At 45.3% G+C, this 15,000-nt stretch overlaps 2 protein-coding genes across 11 annotated transcripts in view; one reads left to right on the forward strand and one right to left on the reverse strand.

The window, feature by feature from the left end:
* Positions 1–12,496, forward strand: part of LOC126996645 (uncharacterized) — a 14,279-nt gene extending 1,783 nt beyond the window's left edge. For 2 of the 10 annotated variants that reach the window (XM_050857356.1, XM_050857385.1), the window contains exon 2: positions 11,888–12,496. In XM_050857356.1, the coding sequence (XP_050713313.1) occupies positions 11,888–12,196 (309 nt within the window). In that variant the 3' untranslated portion in view covers positions 12,197–12,496. Of the gene's footprint in view, positions 1–9,857; positions 11,837–11,887 lie in introns of those variants that run through there. The other 8 variants (XR_007751329.1, XR_007751324.1, XM_050857375.1 and 5 more) reach the window with 8 other exon arrangements.
* LOC126996671 (uncharacterized) overlaps positions 1–15,000 on the reverse strand; it is an 80,925-nt gene that overhangs the window by 50,904 nt on the left and 15,021 nt on the right. The gene's annotated exons all lie outside the window — the stretch shown is intronic.

Below are 15,000 nucleotides of genomic sequence, written 5' to 3' on the forward strand. Positions count from 1 at the left end.
CGAATACATGGACTTGGACTTGGCCTTGGCCTTAGTACATAGCAAAGTGACTGTACTTGTACTTGAAAAATATCCAGGTACTTGGACTTGGACTTAAGTCTTAAGTATTAAAACTTAAGTCGCCTGTACGTGGACCCAACCCCTGGTATTACACATGTATTAGATATGAATATTCTTTGATGTCAATATATGAATATGATGCCGTATGACAGGAATGTGACTATGTGGTACGATAATGTATGTGGTATGATTAAGTAACTAAGAATATAATATTAATATGATGTGATTCTTTATATATATAATATGAGTAAGAAATGAATATGACTAGCCACCCTATGACTGGGATGTGATAGGCTGTTATCAATATGAATGTGATGTGATTATATAAGAACATAAGAACATAAGAACGTAGGAGTCTGCAAGAGACCGGTAAGCCTGTACAAGGCAGCTCCTCTGAACCTAAGCTCCCGTGTATCTAACCCCACCTATTATCGCTGTCCGTGAATTTATCTAATCTATTTTTGAATGTGACAATTCTATTGGCACTCACCACATGACTGCTAAGCCTATTCCACTCATTCACCACTCTGTTAGTAAACCAATTTTTGCCTATGTCCCTGTTGAATCTGAATTTATCCAGTTTAAACCCATTACTTCGTGTCCTACCTGGTTCTCATACCAACAAAACCTTATGAATATCCCCCTTATTAAAGCCCTTCATCCATTTATAAACCTCGATCATGTCTCCACGCACCCTTCGCATTTCTAGAGAGAGCAAGTTTAACTGCTTGAGTCTTTCCTCGTATGGCAAGTTTCTCAACCCCTGAATCATCTTAGTCATCTTCCTCTGCACCGATTCTAACATTTTGATATCCATTCTATAGTAAGGTGACCAGAACTGAACCGCATAGTCAAGATGAGGTCTAACTAATGCTAAATATAGTTTGAGGAAGACTTCGGCGCTTCTGTTGCTTACGCTCCTTGAAATAAATCCCAGTACCCTATTTGCTCGATTTCTAGCTTGAATGCATTGTGCCCTTGGACGGAGATCAGAGCTCACTAAGACCCCTAAATCTCTCTCGCACCCAGACCCATGCTGCGAGTCATGAATTAAGCTATGTTTCTCTAGATGCTCCCGAATGTTCCTGGCTATTATGGACTCCAGCATCTTGCCTATAACCGATGTTAAGCTAATTGGGCGATAGTTTGAAGCAGCTGACCTGTCCCCCTTTTTGAAAATCGGCGTCACATTAGCTACTTTCCATAAGCTAGGCACATAACCAGTATTTACCGACATCTTAAAGATGTCGATTAGTGGGTCACTGATTACATCACCTAATTCCTTTAATACCCTCGGAAATATCCCGTCAGGACCTGGCGACTTGTTCTTCTTAAGCTTATCTATCTCATCCTGAACTACTTGCCTGGTAATGATTATATCCCTCAATTTATCGCCATCCCCGCCCTCGTACACCTGAACCCTTTCCGGAATAGTCGTTCGATCCTCTTGTGTGAATACTGAAAGGAAGTAGCCGTTCAACAATGTGTTCATATTTTCGTAATTTTCTACTAGCTCGCCTGTGTTTGTTTTCAGCGGTTCAATTTTCTCCCTTGTTTTTGTTCTATACATCTGAAAGAAGCAATTAGGATTACTTTTCGCCTCATTTGCTACTTTGATCTCATAGTTCCTTTTTGCTACCTTGGTGTTCTTCTTCACTAATCTAGATAGTTCGACATACCGGCCCCTGAGATGTGTTTCACCATTCTTTATTTTCTGATAAATTCCCTTCTTTAACCCTATCTCGTGTTTTAGTCCACGAGTCATCCACTTAGGGTCATTGTTTTCTTTTCTAAGTGTCCGCTGTGGTATATGCTGTGCTTGCCCCTCTACTATTACTCTAACTAAATTTTAAAAGACAGTTCTACCTGGTTCTCCTGGCTCTCCAACCCACAGTTCTGGCCCTCATGAATCCCTAAATTATCCCAGTTTACCCCTTCAAGATGTCTTCGAAGCCCCTCGTAATTTGCTCTTCTAAAATCTGGCACAAACATCGGGTTTGGTTCGCGGGTTACCGCCCAGTCTGAGCTAAAGCAAACCGTTCTGTGGTCACTATTTCCTAACTCTCCGCCCACCTCCAACTCGTGTAGCAACTTTCCATTATTAGTTAGGACTAAGTCTAATATGTTATCTCCTCTGGTAGGCTCAGTAACTACCTGCTTAAGGAAATCATCTTGTATAACTTCAAGAAAATCCTCGGCTTCCAGGTCACCCACTAGGTCTTCCCTGTCTATATTCCTATAATTAAAGTCCCCCATTACGCAGACATTTCTACTCCTACTCGCCCTGCCAATCTCCTGTAGTAATATACTCGTGTCCTGCCTGTTAAGGTTGGGTGGCCTGTACAGAACTCCTAGAGTTAGTTTTTCTTTCCCTTTGTAACGGCGACAGAAGAGAGAGAGAGTCACAAATCCTCTCTCTCTCTCTCTCTCTCTCTCTCTCTCTCTCTCTCTCTTTTCGCCGTCCTTTCTGCTTCTCCCTTCCCTTCTTATTTCTTTGTTTCGTCCAAGTGTCCCTCTTCGTCTCCTTGCCTTCCAGTCCTTGCCTCTCCTCTCTTCCTATAGTTTTGTTTCTCTCATTATTTTCGTCATTTTTTGCCAGCACAAAACTCAGGAGCAACTTGTGAACTGTTTTTCGCTTTGGTCTAACTAACGCCGCATAACTTGAGTGCACCAAATCAATTCTCTTTGTTGTTTAGTATAATGTCAATGTCTTTTTTTCCCTCCTTGTGAATCATATCGGTTTCCTTGAATTTATCTTTTCTTTCTTTTATCAATTTCCTGTTTTCCTGTTTTCCTTATCCTCCGAACCCCTCGATCCCCTTTTTCCTCTCTCTTCTTCGTTCTCTACTTTCCTCCTGCCTCCTTTTCCTCTTTCCCTGTATCTTCCTTTTCCTTGTTTCCTTGTTTCTTCCTGTTTTTTGGGGGAAAATGACACTGAATAAAAAAATAATAATTACAAAATACAAACTCGAACACGAAAAAAACCTTAGTGTCAGGATGGTAGTCCCTCCAGCACTCAGTATGCCAGGTCTCAAGTAGCTGCACCCACACTTACGGCAGGCTTAGTGCATCCTATGGTGATGCGGCTACAGATATTACTGGGAAGTCAGTGGGGCTGACCCTGTACCTTGCCGCTTGTGTGCCAGGCCAGGAGGTCACACACTACGTCCTGCTACTAGTGCCTACCGCCCACAGGCCACTGGGACCTGCCTGAGCTGGTGGGCTGCTTCATTAACAATAACGTTCTCTCAGCTGTGCTCAGTGAGTATCCTGCATTTGCCGCTAGATTGTAGTTCATATGTTCAGTCCCTTAGGGGTCTTAGTAAGCTCTGATCTCCGTCCAAGGGCACAATGCATTCAAGCTAGAAATCGAGCTAATAGGGTACTGGGATTTATTTCAAGGAGCGTAAGCAACAGAAGCCCCGAAGTCTTCCTCAAACTATATTTAGCATTAGTTAGACCTCATCTTGACTATGCGGTTCAGTTCTGGTCACCCTACTATAGAATGGATATCAAAATGTTAGAATCGGTGCAGAGGAGGATGACTAAGATGATTCAGGGGTTGAGAAACTTGCCATACGAGGAAAGACTCAAACAGTTAAACTTGCATTCTCTAGAAAGGCGAAGGGTGCGTGGAGACATGATCGAGGTTTATAAATGGATGAAGGGCTTTAATAAGGGAGACATTCATAAGGTTTTGTTGGTAAGAGAACCGGGTAGGACACGAAGTAACGGGTTTAAACTGGATAAATTCAGATTCAACAGGGACATAGGCAAAAATTGGTTTACTAACAGGGTGGTGGATGAGTGGAATAGGCTTAGCAGTCATGTGGTGAGTGCCAATACAATTGTCACATTCAAAAATAGACTAGATAAATTCATGGACAGCGATATTAGGTGGGGTTAGATACAGGGGAGCTTAGGGTCAAAGGAGCTGCCTCGTACAGGCCTACCGGCCTCTTGTAGACTCCTGCGTTCTTATGTTCTTATGCTCTTATGTCTGCTCCCCTGACTAACTCAAGGCCTTTATTCTTTTAGCACTTGTCCCCTGCCATTGTATCTTTTCAGTTTCCTTCCTGGTGCTACGTCCACATGTATCCGTAGCTGTACAGTCACACCCTGTACTGCCTGGGGGCTGGGATGGCATGCTCCTCCCTTCCCTTTGTTGTTTACTTGCAACAATAAACTAGCAAGCAATCAATCAATTTCATATTTATTATTCGTCTATATTTTCCTCTTTCGTTCCGTACTGTGTGCGTGTGTGTGTCTGTGTGTGTGTGTGTGTGTGTGTGTGTGTGTGTGTGTGTGTGTGTGTGTGTGTGTGTGTGTGTGTACAATATCTTGACGTCATATCCGGTTTATGCAAGAGAGAGAGAGAGAGAGAGAGAGAGAGAGAGAGAGACTACTTTAACTTCCTTTCTTTCACTTTCTCCTCCTCCTCTTTTGTTTTATTATTCATGTTTTTTTCTTTTCCTTTTTTGTGTCCTTTCCTGCTATTCCCTTTCCCTATCACCTCTCTCTCCTCCTCTTTCTTCTCCTCCCCTTCTTCTCCTCTCCATATCTGTCTCAGGCTCTCTCTCTCTCTCTCTCTCTCTCTCTCTCTCTCTCTCTCTCTCTCTCTCTCTCTCTCTCTCTCTCTCTCTCTCTCTCTCTCTCTCTCAAACGATCTTGTACTTCCAATGTATTTCTTATTATTTTCCTTATCTAACGCCTTCCTTGTCTCTCTCTCTCCTCTTATAACATGAACGTCAGGAGTCTGCGCGAGGCCATGGAGTCACCGTAGTAGTGGTGGTAGTAGTAGTAGTAGTAGTAGTAGTAGTAGTAGAAGTAGTAGTAGTGGTGGTGGTAGTATACAGTAGTAGTAGTAGTAGTAGTAGTAGTGGTGGTGGGAAAACCCAGAGCTAATCAGATAGAAGAAGAAGAAGAGGAGGAGGAGGAGGAGGAGGAGGAGGAGGAGGAGGACAGTGTAAATTGAATGTGTGTGTAATTCACCACGGCCTGATCACGAGTTGGACTCGCAATCGCCAGCAAGTAGCCTCCAGACATGCACAGCGCCTTAACCGACTAAGCTACGGAGCGGTGTGTGTGTGTGTGTGTGTGTGTGTGTGTGTGTGTGTGTGTGTGTGTGTGTGTGTGTGTGTGTGTGTGTGTGTGTGTGTGTGTGTGTGTCAGGAATGGAGTATTCGTATTCCTATTCTTTTTTTTTTTTTTTACAACAAAGGAGGCAGCTCAAGGGCACACAAAAAAAGAAAACAATAATAAAAAAAAAAAGCCCGCTACTCGCTGCTCCTAAAGTAAAACAAAAGAGGTGGCCGAAAGGAAGATCAAATACAGGAGGAGAGGTGTCCTGATACCCTCCTCTTGAAAGAGTTCAAGTCGTAGGCAGGAGGAAATACAGATGAAGGAAGATTGTTCCAGAGTTTACCAGCGTGAGGGATGAAAGAGTGGAGATGCTGGTTATCTCTTGCGTAAGGGATCTGGACAGTATAGGGATGAACTTGAGTAGAAAGTCGTGTGTGGCGAGGCCGCGGGAGGGGGGGAGGCATGCAGTTAGCAAGTTCAGAAGAGGAGTCAGCATGAAAATATCGATAGAAGATGGAGAGGCAACATGGCGGCGAAATTTAAGAGGTAGAAGACTATCAGTAAGAGGAGGAGAACAGATGAGACGAAGAGCCTTAGACTCCACTTTGTCCAAGAGAGCTGTGTGAGTGGAGCCCCCCCACACGTGAGATGCATATTCCATACGAGGGCGGACAAGGCCACTGTAAATGGATAGCAACTGTGCGGGGGAGAAGAACTGGCGGAGACGGTACAGAACGCCCAGCCTCGAGGAAGCTGATTTAGTAAGAGAAGAGATATGAAGTTACCAGTTGAGATTTCGAGTTAAGGATAGACCTAGGATGTTTAGTGTTGAAGAAGATGATAGCTGAGTGTTGTCAATGAATAGGGGATAGTTGTTTGGAAGATTATGTCGAGTGGATAGGTGGAGAAACTGTGTTTATGAGGCGTTGAAGGACACCAAGTTCTTCTTGCCCCAATCGGAAATAATAGTAAGGTCTGAGGCTAAGCGTTCTGTTGCCTCTAGCCTTGAATTGTTAACTTCCTGTAGGGCTGGTCTTCTATTAAAAGAAGTTGAATAATGCGGAGTGGAGTCATCGGCGTAAGAATGAATAGGACAGTTCGTTTTGGAAAGAAGATCATCAATGAACAACAGAAAGAGAGTGGGAGATAGGACAGAACCCTGTGGGACACCACTGTTAATAGGTTTAGGGGAAGAACAGTGACCGTCTACCACAGCAGAAATAGAACGGTCAGAGAGGAAACTTGAGATAAAGGTACAGAGAGAACGATAGAAAAACGTTAAGAGGGTAGTTTGGAGAGCAAAGATTTGTGCCAAACCCTATCAAAGGCTTTTGATATCTCCAGCGCAATAGCAAAGGTTTCACCGAAACGGCTAAGAGAGGATGACCAAGAATCAGTTAGGAAGGCAAGATCACCAGTAGAACGCCCCTTGCGGAACCCATACTGGCGATCAGATAGAAGGTCAGAAGTGGAAAGGTGCTTTTCAATCTTCCGGTTAAGGATTGATTCAAAAGTTTAGATAGACAAGAAAGCAAAGCTATAGGACGGTAGTTTGTGGGATTGGAACGGTCACCCTTCTTAGGCACAGGCTGAATGAAGGCATACTTCCAGCAGGAAGGAAAGGAAGATGTTCGAAGGCTCTGGTACCTTTTGTGAGTTGCCTCTCTATCTTTGACAGCACGAGAACAAGCGTGATTTATTATAGAAAGATCTTCCTCCTCCTCCTCCTCCTCCTCGTTCTCATCTTCACCCTACTCCTGCGTCTCCAGCTCTTCTTTTCTCTCATTTCCTCTCCTCCTCCTCCTCCTCCTCCTCCTCTTCCTCCTCCTCCTCCACCTCCTTCTCCTCCTTTTCCTCCTCCTCCTCCCCTCCTACTCCTCATACTGGCCAGGAGGGGGAGGCTGGGAGGGGGAGGGGGAGGAGTAGAGAGAGAGAGAGAGAGAGAGAGAGAGAGAGAGAGAGAGAGAGAGAGAGAGAGAGAGAGAGAGAGAGAGAGAGAGAGAGAGAGAGAGAGAGAGAGAGAGAGAGAGAGAGAGAGAGAGAGAGAGAGAGAGAGAGAGAGAGAGAGAGAGAGAGAGAGAGAGAGAGAGAGAGAGAGAGAGAGAGAGAGAGAGAGAGAGAGAGAGAGAGAGAGAGAGAGAGAGAAATTGATTAGCTTGACAAGTGTTAGTAAAGTCTCCGGAAGTGACATCCAAATTTCACTATTCCATTATTATACGATTGATTAAGGAAGAGGAGGAGGAAGAGGCGGAAGAGGAGGAGGAGGAAGAGGAGGAGGAGGAGGAGTAGAAGGAGGAGGAAGAGGACGTAGAGTCATAACTTCGTATCACATACACTCAGACTTATATGATCTCCTATATGTCCTTCTTTTCTTAACTTCTCTCTCTCTCTCTCTCTCTCTCTCTCTCTCTCTCTCTCTCTCTGCTTTCTTTCTTCTCTTTGGTATTTTCTATTTTTTCCCTTCTTTTGTTAACCTTTTATTCTTCTTCTTTAATTTAATCTTGTTATTGTTGTTGTTCTTCGTCCCTTGTTCTTCTTTTTTTTCCTTTGTATTCCTTTTCTTCTTTCTTCCCTTTCGTGTCCATCCTTCTCTGATCATTTCCCTTCCTTTCGTGTCCATCCTTCTCTGATCATTTCCCTTCCTTTCGTGTCCATCCTTCTCTGATCATTTCCCTTCCTTTCGTGTCCATTCTTCTCTGATCATTTCCCTTCCTTTCGTGTCCATCCTTCTCTGATCATTTCCCTTCCTTTCGTGTCCATTCTTCTCTGATCATTTCCCTTCCTTTCGTGTCCATTCTTCTCTAATCATTTCCCTTCCTTTCGTGTCCATTCTTCTCTGATCATTTCCCTTCCTTTCGTGTCCATCCTTCTCTGATCATTTCCCTTCCTTTCGTGTCCATCCTTCTCTGATCATTTCCCTTCCTTTCGTGTCCATCCTTCTCTGATCATTTCCCTTCCTTTCGTGTCCATTCTTCTCTGATCATTTCCCTTCCTTCCGTCGGCTGCAAGGGAGACAAAAAGCCGCATTTTCAAGCGTCTCGGCGCCTCAGTTCGCCTGTTTGAAAAACCTCTATTGAAAGGTGCTGAGACTTTCCAGCATGGACTGTTCTGTGATCCTCGCCATAGTTTTACTCAGCTTCTGCACCTTGAACAGAGAAAGTCACCCGTGAGCTCCCGGTTGATGTTCTCTGTGGCGCTGAGTAATAGTCGTACTTTGAGCCCGGAGTAAGTTGTGTCGAGGCGTCAGGTAGTACACAGCAAGTCACGCACGAAACATCCTGTCCCAGATCTGGAAACTGTAGGAAAATTATCTAAAAGGCGCCCAGTATATAATCACAAGCACAGCCATTTCTCCCCAGTGTCTCTTTCGTCCTGCCGGGAGTGGTCGCCGCACGCTGAATTGCCTCTCCAAGGAAAGGGAGGCCACGAGTCGCTGCGAAGATACGAAAGTGAACGCCTCAGCAGTCTTTAGAAGCTCAATACTCAAGACTCAACACTCTTCCCCTGCACACACACACACACACACACACACACACACACACACACACACACACACACACGGCGAGCCACGATGAAGGCCAGGCTGCCCTTACTCTTGGTGTTTATTGAATCATCGTTGCTTGCGGCCGGAAATTCCTTCAGACCCTACTGGAGCCCACACTGCCCTGACCAAATTGCCATCTCGGGGGATGAGGAATGGAAGAACTTTACCACCAGGGAACATAACAGGGGCGCCTGGAGCACCACCTTATACGTGCACCCCGATCCAGGGTTCAAAGGCATCAGGCTCGTGGCGGCGGGCGATGGCTTGCTGAGTGACGCCTGGTTCACGCTGGACGCCACTTGCTTCCCTGGGGACGCACAGTGGTGGAGGTTGTGGGCACGTGTGTTGAACTATGGCAGCATCAATGGCTACGGTCTTCAGTTTGAAGTACAGGCTGGTGACTGTGCTCTTGGGTGCCTCAGAACAGGCTACTTCCCTGATTACCGGGCTGTTACTGTTGAGGCTCACGGGCCCTCAAGGTGGAGATCACAGTAGCCGAATCGACCATGCACTGTAAAAGGATACACAAGTCAAAGCCTCTCATGGATAAACTGCACCTACATCCCCATCACCACCACCACCACCACCACCCCTACAACCACCACCACCACCACCACCACCACCCCTACGATCACCACCACCACCACCCCTACAACCACCACCACCACCACCACCACCACCCCTACGATCACCACCACCACCACCACCACCATCACCACCACCACCACCACCCCTACGATCACCACCACCACCACCCCTACAACCACCATCACCACCACCACCCCAACGAACACCACCACCACCACCACCACCAACACCACCACCGCCACCACCACAACCATAACCCACACCACCATTGCCACCATACCAATGATAGGTAAATCTCTCTCTCTCTCTCTCTCTCTCTCTCTCTCTCTCTCTCTCTCTCTCTCTCTCTCTCTCTCTCTCTCTCTCTCTCTCTTTACAGCAGAGTAAGCAGATCAAGGGAAAAAGATGAAAAAAAAAAAAGAGGCCCGCTAAGCAATGCTATTACAGTAGTGTGTGTGTGTGTGTGTGTGTGTGTGTGTGTGTGTGTGTGTGTGTGTGTGTGTGTGTGTGTGTGTGTGTGTGTGAAAGAGAGAAAGAGAAAAAAAGTTAAATGCAATAATAATAATAATGGTAGTAGTAGTAGTAGTAGTAGTAGTAGTGCTAGCACTTCCCCCAAGACTGGGTGGGATGGGGATCACCAACCCTGAGAAGCTGGCAGATAAGGAGAACCAAAACTCCATCAGCCTTACCAGGTCACTCATCAACAGGATCATCGCTCAGGAGGCAGAGGGAGAGATAGACCAAACAGAAATAAGAGATATTAAAAGAAAAATCTCAGAAGAAAGGCAACAGGCCCAAAAAGACGAGCTGGACCGTCTTACACACCACCTGTCCACAGAAATGGGTAGAAAAATACACACAGCACAGGAGGCAGGCGCCTCTAACTGGCTAACGTCATTACCAATCAGAGCAAAGGGCTTCAGCCTCAACAAACAAGAATTTGTCGACGCCATTGCTCTGAGATATGGCTGGCCGATTGAGGGACTGCCTGATCTCTGTGCATGTGGATCACCAAATGATGTCACCCACACCTTGACATGTAAAAAAGGAGGCTTCGTCTGTATTCGACACGATGAAGTGAGGGATCTGACAGCCAGCATGCTCGGGGAGGTATGCCAAGACGTCACTACCGAGCCGGCACTGCTTCCCCTGGACGGCGAACACCTTCGGTACAGGACGGCCAATACCTCACAGGAGGCACGGGTTGATGTAAGTGCCCGCGGATTCTGGGTGCGCGGACAGCGGGCGTTCATGGACATCCGCATATTCGACCCGATGGCTGCCTGTCACCGTGAGCTGCCCCTGCAAGCTGCCCACCACAGGAACGAGCAAGAGAAGACAAGGGCATACGGTGAAAGAATCCAACATGTGGATCAGGGCAGCTTCACCCCCCTCGTCTTCACCACATCCGGCGGGATGGGTCCCAGGGCCCAATGCTTCTACGCACGCCTCGCGGAACTAATCTCAGAAAAGAAGCATCAGCCAAGGAGTCACGTTGTCGCCTGGATGAGGTGTCGCCTCTCGTTCTCCCTGCTCAGGTCGGCCATCCTATGTCTCAGGGGCACCAGACACTCTGGCCCAAAAGCCACCAACATCTCCAATATGGACTACGAAGCCACAGTGGTGGAGAGTGACATTAGGGTGGGTCGGGAGTGACTTGAGTAGGGAAGGAAAGGGGGATCTAGACGTAATAGATGATAGGTGATTTAGTGTCAGGTAGTATTAGTAATATGGTTGGATGCCACAGTCATTAGCGAACAGAGTTGGGGCTAATGACCTCCAAGCTATGGAGCCCTCCATGATTATGTGTCGGGAAAATAAACATGGGTGGAGGTATCATTTATGTAGTAGAAAAAAAGAAAAAAAAAGTAGTAGTAGTAGTAGTAGTAGTAGTAGTAGTAGTAGTAGTAAAAAATGTAGTAGTAGTAGTAGTAGTAGTAGTAGTAGTAGTAGTAGTAGTAGTAGTAGTAGTAGTAGTAGTAGTAGTAGTAGTAGTAGTAGTAGTAGTAGTAGTAGTAGTAAAAAATGTAGTAGTAGTAGTAGTAGTAGTAAAAAATGTAGTAGTAGTAGTAGTAGTAGTAGTAGTAGTAGTAGTAGTCTGTTAGCTTAAAAATAAAATGTTTAGTAAAGTTTGTAATACTAAATAAAGATGGTTGTCGGCCACAGTCATTGGCGGGGTGGGGCCAATGAATTGCTTTGTGAAAGGATATGAGAGAATATACCGCTCACAACGCAACTCTAATAGATGGAGGCCCGTAGTAGTAGTAGTAGAAAAAAAAAAGTAGTAGTAGTAGTAGTAGTAATAACAGAAGTAGTAGCAATAGTAGTACCAGTAGTAGCAGTAGTAGTAGTAGTAGTAGTAGTAGTAGCAGTAGTAGTGGTAGTAGTAGTAGTAGTAGTAGTAGTAGTAGTAGTAGTAGTAGTGGCAGCAGTAGTACCTTCTGTTATCGGTCCCAGCATGTCCTCGACACACCCGCAGATGTGAGGATGCGATTCCAAGGCGAGACCGAGGTGGTCGAGAACAGCCTGTACGAGCCCTTGGACAACACCCGCAGGACCGAGGTGGTCGAAAACAGCCTGTACGAGACCTTGGACAACACCCGCAGGACCGAGGTGGTCGAGAACAGCCTGTACGAGACCTTGGACAACACCCGCAGGACCGAGGTGGTCGAGAACAGCCTGTACGAGACCTTGGACAACACCCGCGGGACCGAGGTGGTCGAGAACAGCCTGTACGAGACCTTGGACAACACCCGCAGGACCGAGGTGGTCGAGAACAGCCTGTACGAGACCTTGGACAACACCCGCAGGACCGAGGTGGTCGAGAACAGCCTGTACGAGACCTTGGACAACACCCGCAGGACCGAGGTGGTCGAGAACAGCCTGTACGAGCCCTTTGAAAACGTGAGGAAGCCGCGGTGAGGAAGAAGGAAATAGAAGAGGAGGAGGAAGATGAGGAGCAAGCGTGAAAACATGGGAGGGCAGGCAACAAAAAGCCTGCTGGTTCATCACGAGGCTGCCTGCTTTAGCGACATGTGAATCAGCTCGTCAGCCAATTGAGAGACCTGCGCCACAGACTGAAGCACTTTTGTACGCACGCGCGGGCACTTCGAGCTCGCCCCTGACGCAGCAGTGACGACCAGTGCGATCTTGGAAGGAAATTATCGCTTTCGAGCAAACAACTTCTGCTGGAAAGCTGTTCCAGTGGCGGACGGGTCTTCGAAAAATAACTCCTGCCGATATCTGTGGGCGTGGCAACGCACCCCCGGCGCATGCCCCCATTGATTGGCAGATTGCTGCATCGTTTGAAGGAAGGAAGGAAGGAAGGGAAGAGAGAAAGAAGAAGAAGAAGAAGAAGAAGAAGAAGAAGAAGAAGAAGAAGAAGAAGAAGAAGAAGAAGAAGAAGACGGAGAAGATGAAGAAGATGAAGAAGAAGTATACGAAGAAGGGGGGGGGGGCGAGGAGGAGGAGAAGGGGGAGATTTATAACGACGTTGCTTGCCTTGCTGGTTCAAAACGTTAGGCGGGGACTGGAGGGGACACGAAACAGATTGACACGTGTGTACGCGGCCATGGGGACGATGAGGGGCTGACGCGTGCTGAGAATGATGGCGAGAAGGGAAGATGATAATAATAAAAATAAGAAGAAGAAAAGACCAAGTAGCCACGGTTAGTACAGCCAGTGGGTTTAAATCCATGACGGGTGTATTAAATAAAGGAAGACGAGGGTTTGGCCGGCATTATAACAGCCAATGATATAGTTTATATAATAGCCTGTATGACATATGTATTATATGTGAATATTCTTTGATGTGAATATATGAGTATGATGCCCTATGACAGGGATGTGACTATGTGACATGAATATGTATATGGTATAATTAATTAATTAAGAACATAATATGAATATGACGTGATTTTTTAAATATGCAATGAATATAATATTTTTCCCTTAGGGCAAGGGAGAGGCTTAGGCTCCCTGAGGAAACGAGCGAGGGGAGGGGGGGGATAGCAGGGGTCCGCGGCCAGGCGCCAGGCCAGGCGCGAAGCCAGGCTCGCATATATTTTTTTACATATTTTTGTGTCATGTTCTGAAAATATATATATATATTAATATTCAGACTCTCTTGATATATGATATATAGAGAAGAAGAGAGAGAGAGGTCGAGTCCAGCTAGTAAGCTAGTAAAGTGAAAAGTGAAGAGAAGTGTACTACTAAGGAAGAACATTAAACTACAGAAACTGTGCAAAGTGTTTACATATCTCCCTCCCACGGAGTCTCCTGACGGCGACACGGAACCCAAGTAACACGTCCGGCATAACAATATGATGTGGATATGGATACGAATAACATATATAACTATGAATATAAACATGTAACATGGATATCAATATAGATGGAAAAGATATGAATAAATTATATGAATAAGATAGGGTGATATGATGTGAGTAAGGAATGAATGTGAATATGACTGGGGTGTGGCAGGCTGTTATCAATATGAATGTGATGTGGCTATAATGAGGATATGACATGACATGAACACGATGAAGAACATATTACATGATGTGACTATGAATGTGTTATGCTGTGTGAAGATGAATTTGAATATGATGGGACAATTGTGATATCTATCTGTATGTAATACATGATATGACGCCAATATTACAACAGCCTTCAAGAAACGGCAAAGGACTGCTTCCAGATTTCCTGTGTTTCTTTACCTCTCTCTCTCAGCCACTTGACTTGTAAATCACACTTGAATGATATAAAATGAAAGCTTCCAGACTTATAGACGTGGTCTGTGGTGTCAAGAGATATTTTGGATACTGACTCAACCATATTTATTTTCCATCAGTGATTCCTTACTTTCAAGAGGAGAGTATCCAGACACCTCTCCTCTTGAAACTGACCTCTCTTTTGGCCACTCCTCTTAACTCTTTTAATAGGATCAGTAATTGGCGGACTTTTTTTTTCATTATTGTTTTATCTTTTTTTTTTGCCCTTGGGTTGTTTCCTTTACTGTTGAAAAAAAAATATTAAGGGGCAGGGCACTGACAACAAAGGTCGGTTTTATAAGACTTTTTCGGTTCTCACATCAGCAGGGCACTGATAACAAAGGTTGGTTTTATAAGACTTTTTCGGTTCTCACATCAGCAGGGCACTGATAACAAAGGTTGGTTTTATAAGACTTTTTCGGTTCTCACATCAGCAGGGCACTGACAACAAAGGTTGGTTTTATAAGACTTTTTCGGTTCTCACATCAGCAGGGCACTGATAACAAAGGTTGGTTTTATAAGACTTTTTCGGTTCTCACATCAGCAGGGCACTGATAACAAAGGTTGGTTTTATAAGACTTTTTCGGTTCTCACATCAGCAGGGCACTGATAACAAAGGTTGGTTTTATAAGACTTTTTCGGTTCTCACATCAGCAGGGCACTGATAACAAAGGTTGGTTTTATAAGACTTTTTCGGTTCTCACATCAGCAGGGCACTGATAACAAAGGTTGGTTTTATAAGACTTTTTCGGTTCTCACATCAGCAGGGCACTGATAACAAAGGTTGGTTTTATAAGACTTTTTCGGTTCTCACATCAGCAGGGCACTGATAACAAAGGTTGGTTTTATAAGACTTTTTCGGTTCTCACATCAGCAGGGCACTGATAACAAAGGTTGGTTTTATAAGACTTTCGGTTTTCATATCAGCTATTTCTAAAGGTCAAAGAGGGA

Source organism: Eriocheir sinensis, chromosome 1, assembly GCF_024679095.1.
Source record: "Eriocheir sinensis breed Jianghai 21 chromosome 1, ASM2467909v1, whole genome shotgun sequence".
Taxonomy (NCBI): domain Eukaryota; kingdom Metazoa; phylum Arthropoda; class Malacostraca; order Decapoda; family Varunidae; genus Eriocheir; species Eriocheir sinensis.